Genomic DNA, 15,871 nt, shown 5'->3' on the forward strand with positions numbered 1-15,871 from the left:
TAACTGCTCAGCCTCTCTTGATAGGAACTGACATACACCATTATCTCATCCAAACTCTTCACTAAATTCAGTTCCTTGTCTGGACATACAAGGACCAGTCTATTAAAACCTATTTCTATGCACTACTGCTCCAGAGTTCATCCATGATTCAAATTTCTGCATGAAAGTGAAAACTATACTCGCACAATGCATGTTAAACATTATAACGTCATTCCTGATAATGTGAACTGGGGCACTAGTGGGCTTTTTTAAAAAAATATTTATTTATTTTTCATTTAGTGCATAAGCTAACCAAATTACAGAAATAAAAAAATAATATGTTTTAAAAGTAATAAAAATGTTCGGAAGAGGATTAGGGCCAAGCAATAATAAAAAAATAAAACCATTAAATTAAGAGAAAAAAACTTGTTAAATTTCAAGAAAAAAGTCGAGATAAAATGTTGAGAATTTGTTAAATTACGGATAAAAAAAATCGTTAAATTTCGAGAAAAAAGTCGATAAAATGTTGAGAATAAAGTCATTAAATTACGAGAAAAAAGTCGTTAAATTACGAGAACAAATTCGTTAAATTATGAGAAAAATGCCATTAAATTTCGAGAAAAAAGACGATAAAATGTTGAGAATAAAATCATTTAATTAACAAATTTATTCTCGTAATTTAACTAATTTGTTCTCGTAATTTAACAAGTTTTTTCTTTTAATTTAATGAGTTTATTCTCAACATTTTATCTCGACTTTTTTTCTCGAAATTTAACGAGTTTTTTCTCGAAATTTAACAACTTTAATCTCGAGATGGTTTTATTTTTTTATTATTGCTTGGCCCTAATCCTCTTCCATAAAAATGTGTCTTTCCCTGGCAAAGATACATTTTACTCACCCAATTTGTTTTTAAACACATTTTGTGTTTATATATTCTGCGTGTTTATGTAGAGTTTAATACCACCACCTCGTAATTTAATTAGTTTATTCTCGTAATTTAATGACTTTATTCTCAACATTTTATCTCGACTTTTTTCTCGAAATTTAACGAGTTTGTTCTTGTAATTTAACGACTTTATTCTCGTAATTTAATGACTTTATTCTCAACATTTTATCTCAACTTTTTTCTCGAAATTTAACGACATTTTTCTCATAATTTAACACATTTGTTCTTGTAATTTAACAACTTTTTTATCGAAATTTAACGAGTTTATTCTCAACATTTTATCTCGAAATTTAATGAGTTTTTTTCTCGTAATTCAATGAGTTTATTCTCAAAATTTTATCTCGACTTTTTTCTCGAAATTTAACGAGTTTATTCTCAACATTTTATCTCGACTTTTTTTCTCGAAATTTAACAAGTTTTTTCTCGTAATTTAATGAGTTTATTCTCAACATTTTATTTCAACGTTTTTCTCGAAATTTAACGAGTTTTTTCTCGAAATTTAACAACTTTAATCTCGAGATGGTTTTATTTTTTTATTATTGCTTGGCCCTAATCCTCTTCCATAAAAATGTGTCTTTCCCTGGCAAAGATACATTTTACTCACTCAATTTGTTTTTAAACACATTTTGTGTTTATATATTCTGCGTGTTTATGTAGACTTTAATACCACCATGGCTTTTAAACCTCACGGTTGCAGGGCTAAAAAGAGAAAAAGGCTTAAGCTTATGCATTTTAAGTCAAGATTTAACTTTAACCTACAAAGGCCTATCTGATCCAGAGACCACCAAAGACCACCATGATCCAGAAAGACGGCTCCTTCAGAGGGACTCTACAGATGGCAGGTGGTTTTTATCTGCCAAATTGAGAAGAATAAGCTCATGGAAGAATTGAAGAAAAGTCACTCTTTTTAAACAAGCGTCTGTGGGGCTGATCTACAACACCTTGAGAATGCTAGGTTACATGGGTCTCACTCTTTTATTGTCGCTCCAAAACACACATCTGCAGAATCCCTCTAACCAACAATGATTTCCAGACATAGTGCAGAATATCAACACATCTCCAGTCAGGTACAGCTGACATGCTTCAGCTGAATTACTGATGATCCTCCATTTTTTGACTGGTAATCATAACTTGGAAAAAAAAGACTGAACCACTTCCATTAGGAGTTTTTGAGAAAAGTAAACTGAAAGCATGAAGGCATAAAGAATTTACCTCCAAGGTCTTCTTTGGAGGATACCAACCGAGGTGAGCTGTTCCCAGGTTCAATCTTCAATGATAGCCTGTACAAAAGGGTTGTGAGAGGGTTATAGTCAATAAAATATAATTCCTTTAGAAAAGATCAGTATTTGCTGTTATTATCCTATTTGCACTGAGCTTCACCCCATAATGTTGCCCAAAATATTTTGAATATAACAGGGGAATGTGTACTGTTACTTCTGGTACTTTGGGTCTGAGATGAAAAATTGATTCCTTCAAAAGTACATGAGTGTTTTTTTAGTAAAGAACGATTAAAAAAATCATAGAGCTCCCTGTAACAGCAGTGCCAGATGGCAGGACATGCTGTAAGTGTAGGCTAATGATTTTAAGACTCTGACCCTGGATCGCTGAGGTTTTCCAACCCCACAGACTGCCAGACGATGATGTCATTCCTTACAAACACAACTATTACACTGCAGTCCCATCTATACCACCAAACCCATTCTCCTCTGGCGGCCCTGCATCCTTTGGTGTTGTCAGAGGACTCAGTGTGCCTGAGACAACTTAACATGGAGCCCAGTGACTGTCTGAATGTCTAAATATAAGCACTTAATAATATAGTACAATGAATACACTTTTATAAATAGGCACTTTGTTGGGTAAAAAGTTGTTTTTTGTACAATACAGTACATTATTTTTATGATCTTTGACACACTATTTTAAAACAGCTCAAATTCAAGAACCAGATAAAGATTCAAGACAAATAATTTAAAACATCTTTCTTTACACCAGAAATAAGGTTCCCTTGGTATTACATCTTCATGACTTCATGTCTTTCTCTTCATTATAGTACAGACTGATTTAAACACTTGTGTCTGCATGGCCTAGTTTCACTTGAGAAGTTTCATCTGATACTGAAGTAAGCCAGGCAAGTAATTTTTTTGGAAAAGACGTGTGGATTATGTCACTGCACCAAAAATGTGTCTTTCTTCATTTTCTCATTCAGTTGAGTTTGAAAACTTTACCAGACCAACAGCTTTAACTCATTACTGTCGTCAGTCAGAATGGGGCTCCAGAAATGATTTAGTGAGGTAAATTACACCAAGGCAAAATAATCCTTCTTTTCTAGAAGGAAACAACTCAAGAAACTCATCACAGTATTATACAGATGTCTGGTCTTTTATTTGCCTGCATAAATTATATTAAAATAAAACATATTGCATTTGTCACAAATATTCTTTGTCCTTTTAAAAAAAATCCAACGTTAATTACTAATAGATATGCTAAATATTATATTAGACTACTATCTAACATAAAAATCAACGTGAAACGCTAGAAAAGTATCTGAGATATCGGTATTCACCCTTAAAATGTACCCCGTGCTGGCAAAATGATTTTTTTTTTTTCTTTTTCACAATCTCTATTAAAAAAACCTTCAAAATAATGTAGGATTTGTTGAAAAAAAAAAATGAATGAGCTACACCTGTTTGAGTCTGCAAAGTCAGTTTTGAGAAAAATCGAGTTAAAGTTTTCTGAAGGTTCCGACACAAAATAACCAACAACCATACCTTAAAATCCCTGGTAATACCACAAACTAAGTCAAAACCAAATATCTAAACATATTTATTCAACTTTCTTTCCCCATGATACCACAGTTGTTTGATTAACATTAATGAAACGTATTAAGTATTAAGTATTAACGTATTAAACGTATTAAGACCTATTTGCGTGAATTCTCGCCAAGACAGATATTTTGATATACTGTAATTCTGTATATATATGTGTATATCTGGATCACATGCTGCCTGAGGCGTCTTTGTGCGCACCCTTCGAAAGTGTCAGTCAGCGTGAGTAAGATTGTTTTGTTTACATCCGCATGAGTTTAAAATTCAGATTTCATTGGTTCAGACTAATGCCATCGAGAATTCGCTAAGAATATTCACAAAGTTGGAATGCTGTGCTCAGGGAAGTGTCAGAGCAGAGAAAACAACATTTTTCACGGACAAGGGAAAGGTACTCCTCTCAGGAAACATACAAATAAAGATAATTTTAGCTGTGTAATTGCTATTTGGAGCATTGGGATCACTAAAATAGGGCTTAATGAACTCATTTTTCTGAAAAACTCAAATTTCACCCAAAATTGACATTTTTCACTAGTTTTGCCTGTAGCTCAAAATTACCCCTCGCTCATTCCAACTCATTTTGCCAGCACGGGTCAGAAATGGTGATATTGGCCTTTCACATTTTATAGGTCATAACCTTCTCGACTATATCCAAGTATTAAAATTATACATCATAATTTTGATATAAAAAGGATTTAAAAACATAGTTTATCCCTTGTGACACATGAGAAGTAGTGAAACAAATTTTAAAGCTCAACTATTCAACCTAAGTTATTGTATGATCTATATACATATATAGACTTTATTTATGGGAAACATAAATGTCAATAATTACAAAACAACACTTGGCGGCAAACTATCAGTTTAATTTAGGTTCACGTTTAACCCTGTTGGCATATATATATATATATTTTTAATTTTATGAATTTTATGAAAGTCAATGATAAAATCATAATATTTTTAAATTATCCATAAACAAAATGCAAACTACAAAATATCATACCTAACATAAATAACTTTGACACACCACTTGAAAGAGCCAATAGTCAACACCTAACTGGAAAGTAACTTTGACACATCCACATGGAAAAAGTGGAAATATGGGCATCCAGAGTTTTGCAATTCCCGATGTTGCGTTTATAAGTGTCTAGACGGCAAGAAATTTGACCGCAATAAAACCACCTGCCCTTTGTGGGAGACAGACAGACAGGACCACACAATACGTCCGAAGAGAGCTACCGGAGAAAACAGGGAAAACTCTTTTAATGATGATGAAAACATCAATGCTATGCTTGTATTTGTAGAGGCAGAAAGCCACATGTATGGATAATGCATAACATGTGTAACATGTAACATTGAAGCATTTCTAAAATCATACTTTTACAATTCTGATTTCATAACATTTATTTTGTCATGCCTCACCACGTGTATGACACAATATCTTCAAAAAAACATATTATATAAGACTGTATTAGGAAAATACATTATGGGATTCACATGTTTATGCAGCCTGAGGTAAAGGAAACAGGGATTATATTGTAGCATAAAGTCATGCCAAGCTGGTGCAGCTGTGGCCGGGAAATTAGCTGTTTGGTCGGCCTTTGGGCCATGCAGCCAAACCAAGAAGACATAAAGTCCACAGACAGCACATGTTTTAATAAATACTATAGGCAGCTGGGTAAAATTAAGTGTTAAAACAAGGGAGGGGTCTTGATTTACGGGGGTCTTACAGATGTGAGTAGTTTAAAGTGAAAGCTGGCATAAACATTTATGAAATGCAATAAATTGCAGGGCAGAACGCAAAGCAAAAATCACCCAAAACAATCAATTCAGCTAAGGCTACTGAGCATTATAATGTGTTTAGGTAACTTACGTGTAATTGTCATCCTCCACAAACTTCTGAAGCTCCTCGATGTAGCGCACCGACATCAAATACTTCTGCACATGTGGTAACATGACCAAATGATCTGTGGTGTGAAGAAATGTGAAATGTAATTTCTCTCCCATCAGCACCCAGACTGTGTGCAGGTTTATCATTTTTCACTCTCCTTTTTTATCTCTTTTAAAACATTTTTTTTTGTTTTTTTTATTCTTTTATATCTTGTTCAATCATTAAACTCAGACTGATATGTCCTTTACATGAAATCTGCATCTGCTGATTGGCCTCTGCTGATACTGTAGTCAATGAGATTGCTTGCTCAACATTTAAATAGTCTTGGTTTATTGTTTGCTGTTAGCTAGTCCTGCAGCACACTATATGAGTTCCTTTGAAACCCTCCACCACCTCCAGCTCCACCTGCCTAGATCTGCTACAGGATTTATGTACGTCTATTTATGCAGCAGCAGCATATCTTACATGCTCACAGCAGCATGTTTGTGTATCTATTAGCAGTAGCAAGTCCAAACTTGTTTTGTAGCAGGAACAGCATTAAAGGGTTAGTTCACCAAAAAATGAAAATTCTGTCTCACCCTCATGTCGTTCCAAACCTGCAAGACCTTTGTTCATCTTCAGAACACAAATTAAGACATTTTTTGATGAAATCCAAGAGGTTTTTTTTTTTATCTCCCATAGAAAGGAACGAAATTACCACATTCAAGGTCCAGAAAAATAGTGAATGAAAGTCTTACGGGTTTGGTACTTAAAGTCCCTGTAAAGTCATTTTAAAGTATGTGTTTTGAGCTTTTCACACCACAGAAAAATGTGTTATTAACCACCCAGCCAAATTTGAATGATTAAAAAAATCTGCAAGTAAATGAAATAAGTTATCAAAATCTCGAAAAAATAGGCAGCGCTCTTTGCTCTCAAACGCTAGGGGCGTGTCCGCTGTCGGCGCTGAAACAACACCCACTCGCGAGAGCTGCGGTCTCAACTTACTTGTCTAATGAGTCAAACATACTGATGCATATAAACAAAATAATCACGTTTGAGGGTTGCACATTTTAGTAGAGTTACTGTGGACTACATACTAATTATAACATACGCAAACTCTGTAACTTACACTCATTGGTGGGCACGTAGCCTACTGCCGGACTGTTGTCGAGTCGACAAATGACGGTGCCGCGAGACGGGAGGAAATAAGAAGACCGAGCTGTATTGTATATTATAACAACCATGTTATATGCATTTGCGTGACGAAGGCATTACTAGCTAAATGTACAAAGGGCTGTATGACTGTAATGACACTCGAGACCATAGGCTCGAGACACAGCGAGTGAACCGCTGTAGAGGCGGCGCCACGCTCTGTGCGTCTCGACAGTTATATAGTGTTAGGGGAGGGGCTATGCTATGCTCGGGGGATGATGTGCGTCATTAGACCCCCGTTTTAGCTCCGCCCAAAAAATCCTGAGCAGAGACTTGGTGAAAAACTGTTCTAACGCTCTAACTTCACAATTAAGCATTACTCAATTCACACACTTTGTAATGTGTTTTAGGAATACATTTGTAACATTTATAAAGTGTTTAGAAAGAATTCTCAGAATTGACTTTACAGGGACTTTAAAGTGCCCCTATTATGGATTTTTGAAAATTATCTTTCATGTAGTATGTAACATAGTTCTAAGTAAATGAAAACATCCTGCAAAGTTTTAAATCTGAAAGTGCACCGTTGTCTCTCAAAGGTAGACTGTGAGTCAATTAAACAAGGCGTTTTTAAAACGAATCCCAAGTGCTGTGTTCATATTAGGACTTCCTCATACCGCAGACAGACAACGAAAAGGCGTCATGCCTCAGACTAAAAGGCTTCAGTCATCGGACAAAATGGCATCGTGCTTCAGACTGAAAGGCTTCAGGTCTCAGGAAAAACAACATCAGGTGTCCGGTCTTATTCAATTAGGCATCGAACTAAACGGCCTCAGACTAAAAGGCATCAAACTCAAAGGCATCAGATGAAATGGACTTATAAAGCGAATTGCCCCACCTCAATGTGACGTCACGTGCACGCAGTTTTCTGTTAAATGTTACACTAAGTTGTATAAAACATATCCAACTGAGATTATTTTGTAAATTTGTATTATTCACTAGTTTTATTTGCATGTAGGCTATAAAAAGTTGTCAAAATAACACATTGCAACTATAGCTTGCATTGCAAACTATTGTGAACACATGAAAATTAACCATGGTTAAAAGTGTGTTAACTATGATTTTTTTTTTTTTGATAGGCTACTATTTGTATAACAATAATTTTACTACAAATACCTTAAACTGTAGTGTAGCAAAACCATGGTTAATTTGTGGTTACCACGGTTAACTACAATAACCTTTTTTGTTTTATTTGTAGTAAAACCATTGTTCTTTTTTATGAGAGGAAAAAAAAATTGAGCTATTTGAATGCGTTGTTGTAAGCACAGCTGCTTTGTGTACAGCGGTTACCAAGGAAACGGCAGGGCAAGGCAATTTTATTTATTTAGCACATTTTGTACAAAATGGTAATTCAAAGTGCTTTACATAAAAAGGAAAAAAAAATACATACAAATAAAAATGGAATGCATAAAAAAATAAAAATAACAATAAAAACAGAATACCACTATCTGGATGGAAGAGTCACATTCACATTTTCACTCAGCCCGTTGCTGTTTTTCTGCAGACCAATGTGAAAATCACCATGTTCTTTTCTGGTCTTTTCTTATTCGCCAAGGGATTACATAAATAGCCTACATGAATACCATCAACAGATAGATTCTAGCCTACATAATTAACATGAACGCACACACACCTTACATCAATTTGGGAATAGTAACAGTAAAGAAAAAGACAACTGAAGGACAGCATTACGATGTAATAAAAGCCAATAGAAAGTTAGGCTATACAAAAAAAGCCCGTTTTTTGAGTCCGTTTCATCCGATGCCTTTTTGTCTGAGGCTGTTTAGTTCTATGCCTAATTGAACGAGACCGGACACCTGATGTTGTTTTTCCTGAGACCTGAAGCCTTTCAGTCTGAGGCGCGATGCCATTTTGTCCGATGACTGAAGCCTTTTAGTCTGAGGCGTGACGCCTTTTCGTTGTATGACTGAGGTGTGAGGAAGTCCTAATATGAACCCAGTACCAAAGGCGTTTCGCTGTGATGTCATAACGAAACATTAGCATATTGCCCGCTCACTTATTGCGTGCACAGACGCCAGGGAAAATTGATTTTTTCAACAATACCACAGCAGTACAATCTTTTGTTATGTTCCCGTCATTTTACTGATGACTGCTTCTCAAACCTCGGGGAGTTTAACAGAGGATTCACAAAACACTTGGTCTTAAAATATGGATCAATGCCCAGTTTATTTGGACGAGCTTGCTCCTCTGAATCTCAACATGTAAGTATGATAATAATTGATGCTTATATTTTCTAGCGATCGTTCAAAATTCGTAGTTTTATATGTTATGTTGTGTAACATACACCCTAGTCTGTATGTCTTCTGCTAATCGGCTAGGTCACGTTTCTGTAGTTCTGCTATTCAGATGTATAAAAATTTGTCGATTAATGCAGCTTGTCTGTCTTATTACTTGGAGTAATTATCAAGGATGGAGCACGACTTTTGTTTACAAAGTGTAATGCATTATGAGCTATTGACGTTTGTGCTCGGCTAACGTAGGAGTTTACAACATAGCTGTGGGCCGGTTTGCTTACATCACTGTAAAACAAACAGTTTTTTCTCTCTGCGCTTTCATTATTACAGTAGTAAGGAGCTCTATCTGTATTGTAATAGGATGTTAAGATGCTAGTTCATGCTAACTCGTTGAAGTATTCTCTATGTAAACATTAAACACCCACTGCAATGTCAAACAATTATAGCCATTTTTTTTACTTTTTTTAATAGTTATGGTGAAAAAGTCTGTGTACACATCTGGCCTAAATGTTTATCTTATGTTTAAAGGTTTTCAGCTTTGCTTGGCATTCTGATACTGTTCCCACTGGTGCACCTATATAAAGTGTAACGAGACAATAGAGACGCTGGTATCAGGTCTTATAAATAACGCAAACTAAGGTGACGAATCAGTTTCTGGTTGATCGACTACTTCATTGTCATTTCATCCTCGAATTGATGCGGTAAAATCGATGCCATCTTTTCTGTCCATACATTGGATACAATGCCTTGCGAATTAATAGCTGTCATTCAATTATGGCAATGGGCGTTTCATTTCTGGCACGCGGTGCGCACAGTAGACCAATAAGAAAGGATTGGGCCATCTGACCAATCAGAGCAGTGTAAGCTCACGGAAAGGAGGGGTTTACAGAGACTGATTCTTCAAACTGCTTCTAACGAATCATTTATAAATCATTGAGAGCTGAGGTGAAATTAAATGTATATTATGAGAAAAAGAAAGTGTTTTTTTGACCTTGCATGCATGTAAACCTGTTGTAGGAGACTCCCAAAACAATAGTAGGAACCTTAAAAAAGGGCATAATAGGGGCATTTTAATGACAGAAATTTCATTTTTGGGTGAACTAACTCTTTAACACTGCCATATTCAATAACATGCTAAAACTATTCCGAGAGTTGTCATGATCGAACTTTCTTTAATAAAACTTTAACATTAATATGAAAAAAAAAAAAAAATAAAAAAAAAAAAAAAATAAAAAAAAAAAATAAATAAATATATATATATATATATATATATATATATATATATATATATATATATATATATATATATATATATATATATATATATATATATATATAGTAAAGGAAGATGAAGCAAAAACTAAATGGTACTTACATAAATAATAATGTACTATGAAAATTAATATGTGTTTTTAAAGCAACGTACCATAATTACTGGACATCTGTAGGTCGGAGATGATGCGCAGCAGATTGTTCATCTGATTGGTTCTTTGCTCAGTCTCAATGATGCTGTCAGAAGCAGGGTAGGCGGAGTCAATGTAGGTCATATCAAACAGGTAAATTCCTAATGTAAACAGAGAAGAAAAAGTGTTTAAAGACATAAGGTTGAGAGAGGTAATTTTATAACTTTTATAAAAAATGATCTGAAAGCACCAAAAAAATATAACTGTAGACCATACAATTTCTTGAATGCAACTTCTGAATGCATGTGATTCCTCTTCAGTAAGCTCTTTGTTGAATCAGTGAGTTGTATGGACTTTTATTCAATTTTTATGGCTGTTTTACATCAGTTTGAAGCTTGGCATCTTCAGTTCTTATTTAAGCCACCATTCAAAAGACTGGGGTCAGTATGATTTTTTTTTTTTAAATGAAATTAATACTTTACTTTATATAAGTAATAATTTATATATTATAATGTAAAAAAAAAAAAAAAGATTTCTATTTCAAATACAAGCTGTTCTTTTAAACCTTAATCAAAGAATCCTAAAAAATGTTTCATGGTTTCCAAAAATATTAAGCAGCACAACTGTTTTAAATATTGATAATAATGCACAAAAACAACATATTTGAATGATTTCTGAGGGATCATGTGACACAGAAAAACGGAGTAATGGCTGCTAAAAATTCAGGTTTACCATCACAGTAATGAATTACATTTTAACATGTATTAAAATAGACAACAGTTATTTCAAATTGTGATAATATTTAACAAAGCTGTTTTACAGTTTACTGCAGCCTTGATGAGCATAAGAGACTTCTTTTAAAAAACATTTAAAAAAAAAATCTTACAGACCCCAAAACTTTTGAATGATAGCAGCATACTGTATTTCAGTTATTCCGAAACTTCACCTTTCATGTTCCATGGAAGAACGAGTCATATGGGTTACAATGAGTAATTGATAAATAAAGGAGAACTATTCCTTAAAGATGGGTTTACTATAAATTTTAATGTCAAAATTTTTTAAAAATCCACATACTATTCTCCAGAAACCCATCTATCACTTTTTAAACAGATGTTCTACAGTACTTTGAAACATACTGTATTACACATCTGGGCCCTGAACTCAGTGTTGTGAAACTTCAAAGCTTTACCCTTTCGAGTTTAGTGGCCCCTCTTTTTCTACATTTAAACAGATAGTTCAGATAGAACTCTCTCCAGGATTCTCATGAACACTGGTAATTGTCAGGCGACAGTGACAAAATTAAACAACATTCAGTGTCTGGCCTGGAAATAGTGCCCTGGAGCTATCGCCTGGATGTTCTTGCTTGCTCATTAGTGTTCTGTTTCCGCTACAGGATTCACAAAGCAGCTTGCTAATCAGCAGGTAGAGGTTACGAGTCTGTTAATGAGCGCAGTTAGTCAATAATGAAGAGTTAAGATGTACTTTACACAGCCAGTGGGATGTGTCTGCTTTCTCACGCCAAGCCTTAAGACTATCCGTGGCTTAACTAGTATTAAATTACAGGAAGGTGAGAGTGGATGTTCTCAGTGAGTGAAGCAAGCAGGATAAGTTAGGCTGAAAAATGAACCTTGCAGCTAAAAACCTTCAGTAGCCACACAACTTCTCTCCCACTCCACTGTTAAACCAGATGCCACACTTGTTCTCTGTAATCATACACCTAAAATATGGTCAATGTTCTGCTCCAACGGTCAGAAGTGGATAGTTTTGACACCTGGCCCTGAGGTGGGATAAACCGATCTTCTCTGTGGTTGAAAGCTCTCATTAGTATTCAGATCTGATGTGTATTACCACTTCTGTCTGATGGCTGAATTACACTTGTCATTAGCATGAAGAGCGCTCTATGATTTCAGCTGAAAAAATACAGGGTTAACCTAATATGAAATACTAATGAAATACTATACATTACCATTCAAAAGTTCGGGGTCAATTAATTTTTTTTAAAGAAATTAATATTTCTTTTCAGCAAGGATACATTAAATTGATCAAAAATGACATTTATAATGTTACAAAAGATTTCTATTTTGAATAAATGCTGCTCTTTTAAACTTCATTCACAATAACATTAAGCAGCACAACTGTTTTCAACAAAATGAATAAACTGAAATAATACATTGATTTTTTTTTTTTTTTTTTTTTTTTTAATATTAAAATAGAAATAGAAAACAGTTATTCTGAATTGTAATAATACACTCCCCGGCTAAAAAAGGCGCTGTTTGGATTTTAATAGGTAAATACTTATGAATCTATGAATGGAACATTATTACACTCTAAAAAATGCTGGGTTAAAAACAACCCAAGTTGGGTTAAATATGGACAAACCCAGTGGTTGGGTTGAATGTTTGACCCAACCTGCTGGGTAGTTTTATTTAACTCAACTATTGTTTAAAAATGACTATATGGCTGGCTTAAAATGAGCCCAAAATATGTTGGAAATTAAAAATCAGACATAATTACTAGAGGCAACAATAATATCAAAAGGTGAACATTCATTAAAAAGCAATTTAATACATGTTTATTATTTAATTATTATTAATTAAACATATTAATACATGTTAATTTCCAACCTATTTTGGGTTCATTTTAAGTGGTCAATAAAGTAATTTTTAAACATTAGTTGAGTTAAATAAATCTACCCAGCAGGTTGGGTTTAAGATTAAACCCAACAGCTGTGTCAAAACAACCCAATCGCTGGGTTTGTCCATTTTTAACCCAACTTGGGTTGTTTTTAACCCAGCATTTTTTAGAGTGTACTGTGATTATTATGTTTCTATGTTTTATTTGTTATATGTTTGGCAATGGATCTTTTAACCCTTAAAATGGAGTGTGTAGCTTTTCATTTCTTAAACAACCATGTAGGGAGACACATCATGGCCATATTCCAGGATGACAATGTCAAGATTCACCAGGGTTAAAATTGTGAAAGAATGGTTCAGAGAGCATGAAGAATCATTTTCACACGTGAACTGGCACCTCTGAATCCAGACCTTAAATTCATTGAAAGTCTTTGGGATGTGCTGGAGTAGACTTTACAGAGTGCTCACCTCTTGCATTGTCAATACAAGATCTTTAGCAAAAATTAATGCACCTCTTGATGGAAATAACATCACAACATTTATTTCCATGCATGATTGAACTTTCTTTAATAAAACTCCAGATGATTCTTCAAATGATTCTTCATGCTCTCCGAACCATTTTGTCACAATTTTAACGCTGGTGAATCTTGACATTGTCATCCTGGAATATGGCCATGATGTGTCTTCCTACATGGTTGTTTAAGAAATGAAAAGCAACACACTCCATCTTTAAGGGTTAAAAAAAAACGTTGCCAAACGTATAACATGCTAAAAACATAATAATCACAGTAATAATGATCCATTCATAGATTTTTAAGTATTTGCCTATTAAAATCCAAACAGCGACTTTTCTTTTTTTTTTTGGCCGGGCAGTGTATATTTCACATTATTATTGTTTTTACTTTATTTATTCAAAGAAATGCAACATTGGTGAGCATAAAAGACTTTTTTTCAAAAACAATCTTACCAACCTCAACATTTTTAATGGTAATGTATGTAAACATATACATGTGCTTGCTGTGCATCTAAGTTTACAAATGGTGCTCTTAAAATACGCCATTGGCTGAGTGTATAATGCAATAGGGGTAAAATTGATTTGACATGTAACAATAAGCCCATTAGTACTGTATCCAAAACTGTTTGTGGCTTTGCAGCTTCCCCCATAAAATTAAAAGAAATAAACCTGACAAAAAAAATCTGCTGTACGAATATAAGATCTGGAGTTATAGCAAACACTAAAGTCACAGAAATAGCCTAGAGCTTGTGTTGAGTGTGCGTGCTGGTCAGGGAGGTCATAGGTCAGCAGTATAGCTGAGACTGACCCTGACATATACTTCCTGTGAACAGTGAAGTAACTCACTGACCTCCAGTGACCTCTCAGTGGATTCAATTACAACAGCAAAACTACGGTGGTAATGGAAGTGAATGACCTCAGCTGCCATCTATTGGGCAACTACTATCATGATTTTATATGTGCAGAAAGTGTAGAGAAATAATGGCAAGAAATGATTTAAATGTGAAACATGTAAAATTCCTCCTCAAAAATTGTGCCCAAAATAAAGCAAATATTATAAACAAATGTTGTTGAGGTGGAAATAATTTTCACAAACTTGACAATTAACAAATTTTCTTCAAGTCAGCAAGGACAAAATAACCATTTTCTTGTCTGTGTGTTTTAGTAGCTAGTTAGCAAGTAATTCAAGGACGTTACAATCTTATTTTTAGTAAAATTACTTGATATAAAAAGTGGGAAAGAGAATGTTGGCTTGGTAAAATGGAAAAACATCCAGACATTTGGTATACAACATATTCTAATTGCAAATAATTATATATTTGTCTTCAGCTAGGTCTATTCTAGGCTTATGAGACTTTCTGGGACACAATGAATAAGAGTGAATAAGACTTTCTGGAAATGATTGTTCCAGTGGCTGCTTTCGAGTGAAACCAGGTTCAGCTCCACTGAGAGAAAGACATTAAGAGGTATAATAAAATGTTTCACAGTTATCAGTCAAGTTTGGAGTGCTAAAAACATAATAAAAGTAATAAAAAAAGATATAAAATCTCATTCTATACCTGATGTAACTTTTACCTGATGTGACAGCCAGTATAGTACATATAGAATGTGCTCCATGAAAGGAAACTTGAAAAATAGTTTTCTGTAATGTCATTGATGTACGTATGGAAAGAAACAGGTTATTCTTGCTGTCCGTCAACAATGTTGGCACTGTCATTCTCTTTCAGGTTGTCAAAAATGGTCAAAAATAGGGGTATTTAGCCATCAGAGAAAGAGACAAAAAAATCTGTATTATGTCAGGAGTTACCAATATCTCTTCAGTCCCTAACAATCCCTGTAAGGAGGACCTGATAATTGATTTCACCAAGTGCAATATGTTCCTGGATTAACATATTTGTTGATCCTGGAACAACATTCCAAACAACCAGTCAGATCTGAGGGACAAGTTTACAGTTTATGTCAAGTTTAGGCCTTCAACTAGGGTTAGGTGCTTCTACATTAGTATTATTCACATATTTCCCTCTGACTTTAGGGATAAGTTATGGGTAGGTTTAGGGGTAGGGATATGGTTGGGATTAAATTTTCAGACAGGAATATTGTTCCAGGATCAACAAAATATATTGACCCAGGAACACATCTAACTCAGCAAAATCAGGACGTGCATAACTGAACACCCTGTGGAATTCAGTCAAGGAGCAGCCGTCCGATACTGATGTCCATGAATAGAACAGGGAGTGTGGGCA

At 34.5% G+C, this 15,871-nt stretch overlaps 1 protein-coding gene across 1 annotated transcript in view; it reads right to left on the reverse strand.

Annotated features, from left to right (window-relative positions):
- Positions 1 to 15,871, reverse strand: part of ralgps1 (Ral GEF with PH domain and SH3 binding motif 1) — a 148,224-nt gene that overhangs the window by 14,817 nt on the left and 117,536 nt on the right. The window contains exons 10-12 of the mRNA XM_067393908.1: positions 10,505 to 10,642; positions 5,618 to 5,711; positions 2,138 to 2,205 (exon numbers count right to left, since the gene is read on the reverse strand). Of these exons, the coding sequence (XP_067250009.1) occupies positions 2,138 to 2,205; positions 5,618 to 5,711; positions 10,505 to 10,642 (300 nt within the window). The remainder of the gene's footprint in view (positions 1 to 2,137; positions 2,206 to 5,617; positions 5,712 to 10,504; positions 10,643 to 15,871) is intronic.

This window comes from Chanodichthys erythropterus, chromosome 9, assembly GCF_024489055.1.
Source record: "Chanodichthys erythropterus isolate Z2021 chromosome 9, ASM2448905v1, whole genome shotgun sequence".
NCBI classification, from domain to species: Eukaryota; Metazoa; Chordata; class Actinopteri; order Cypriniformes; family Xenocyprididae; genus Chanodichthys; species Chanodichthys erythropterus.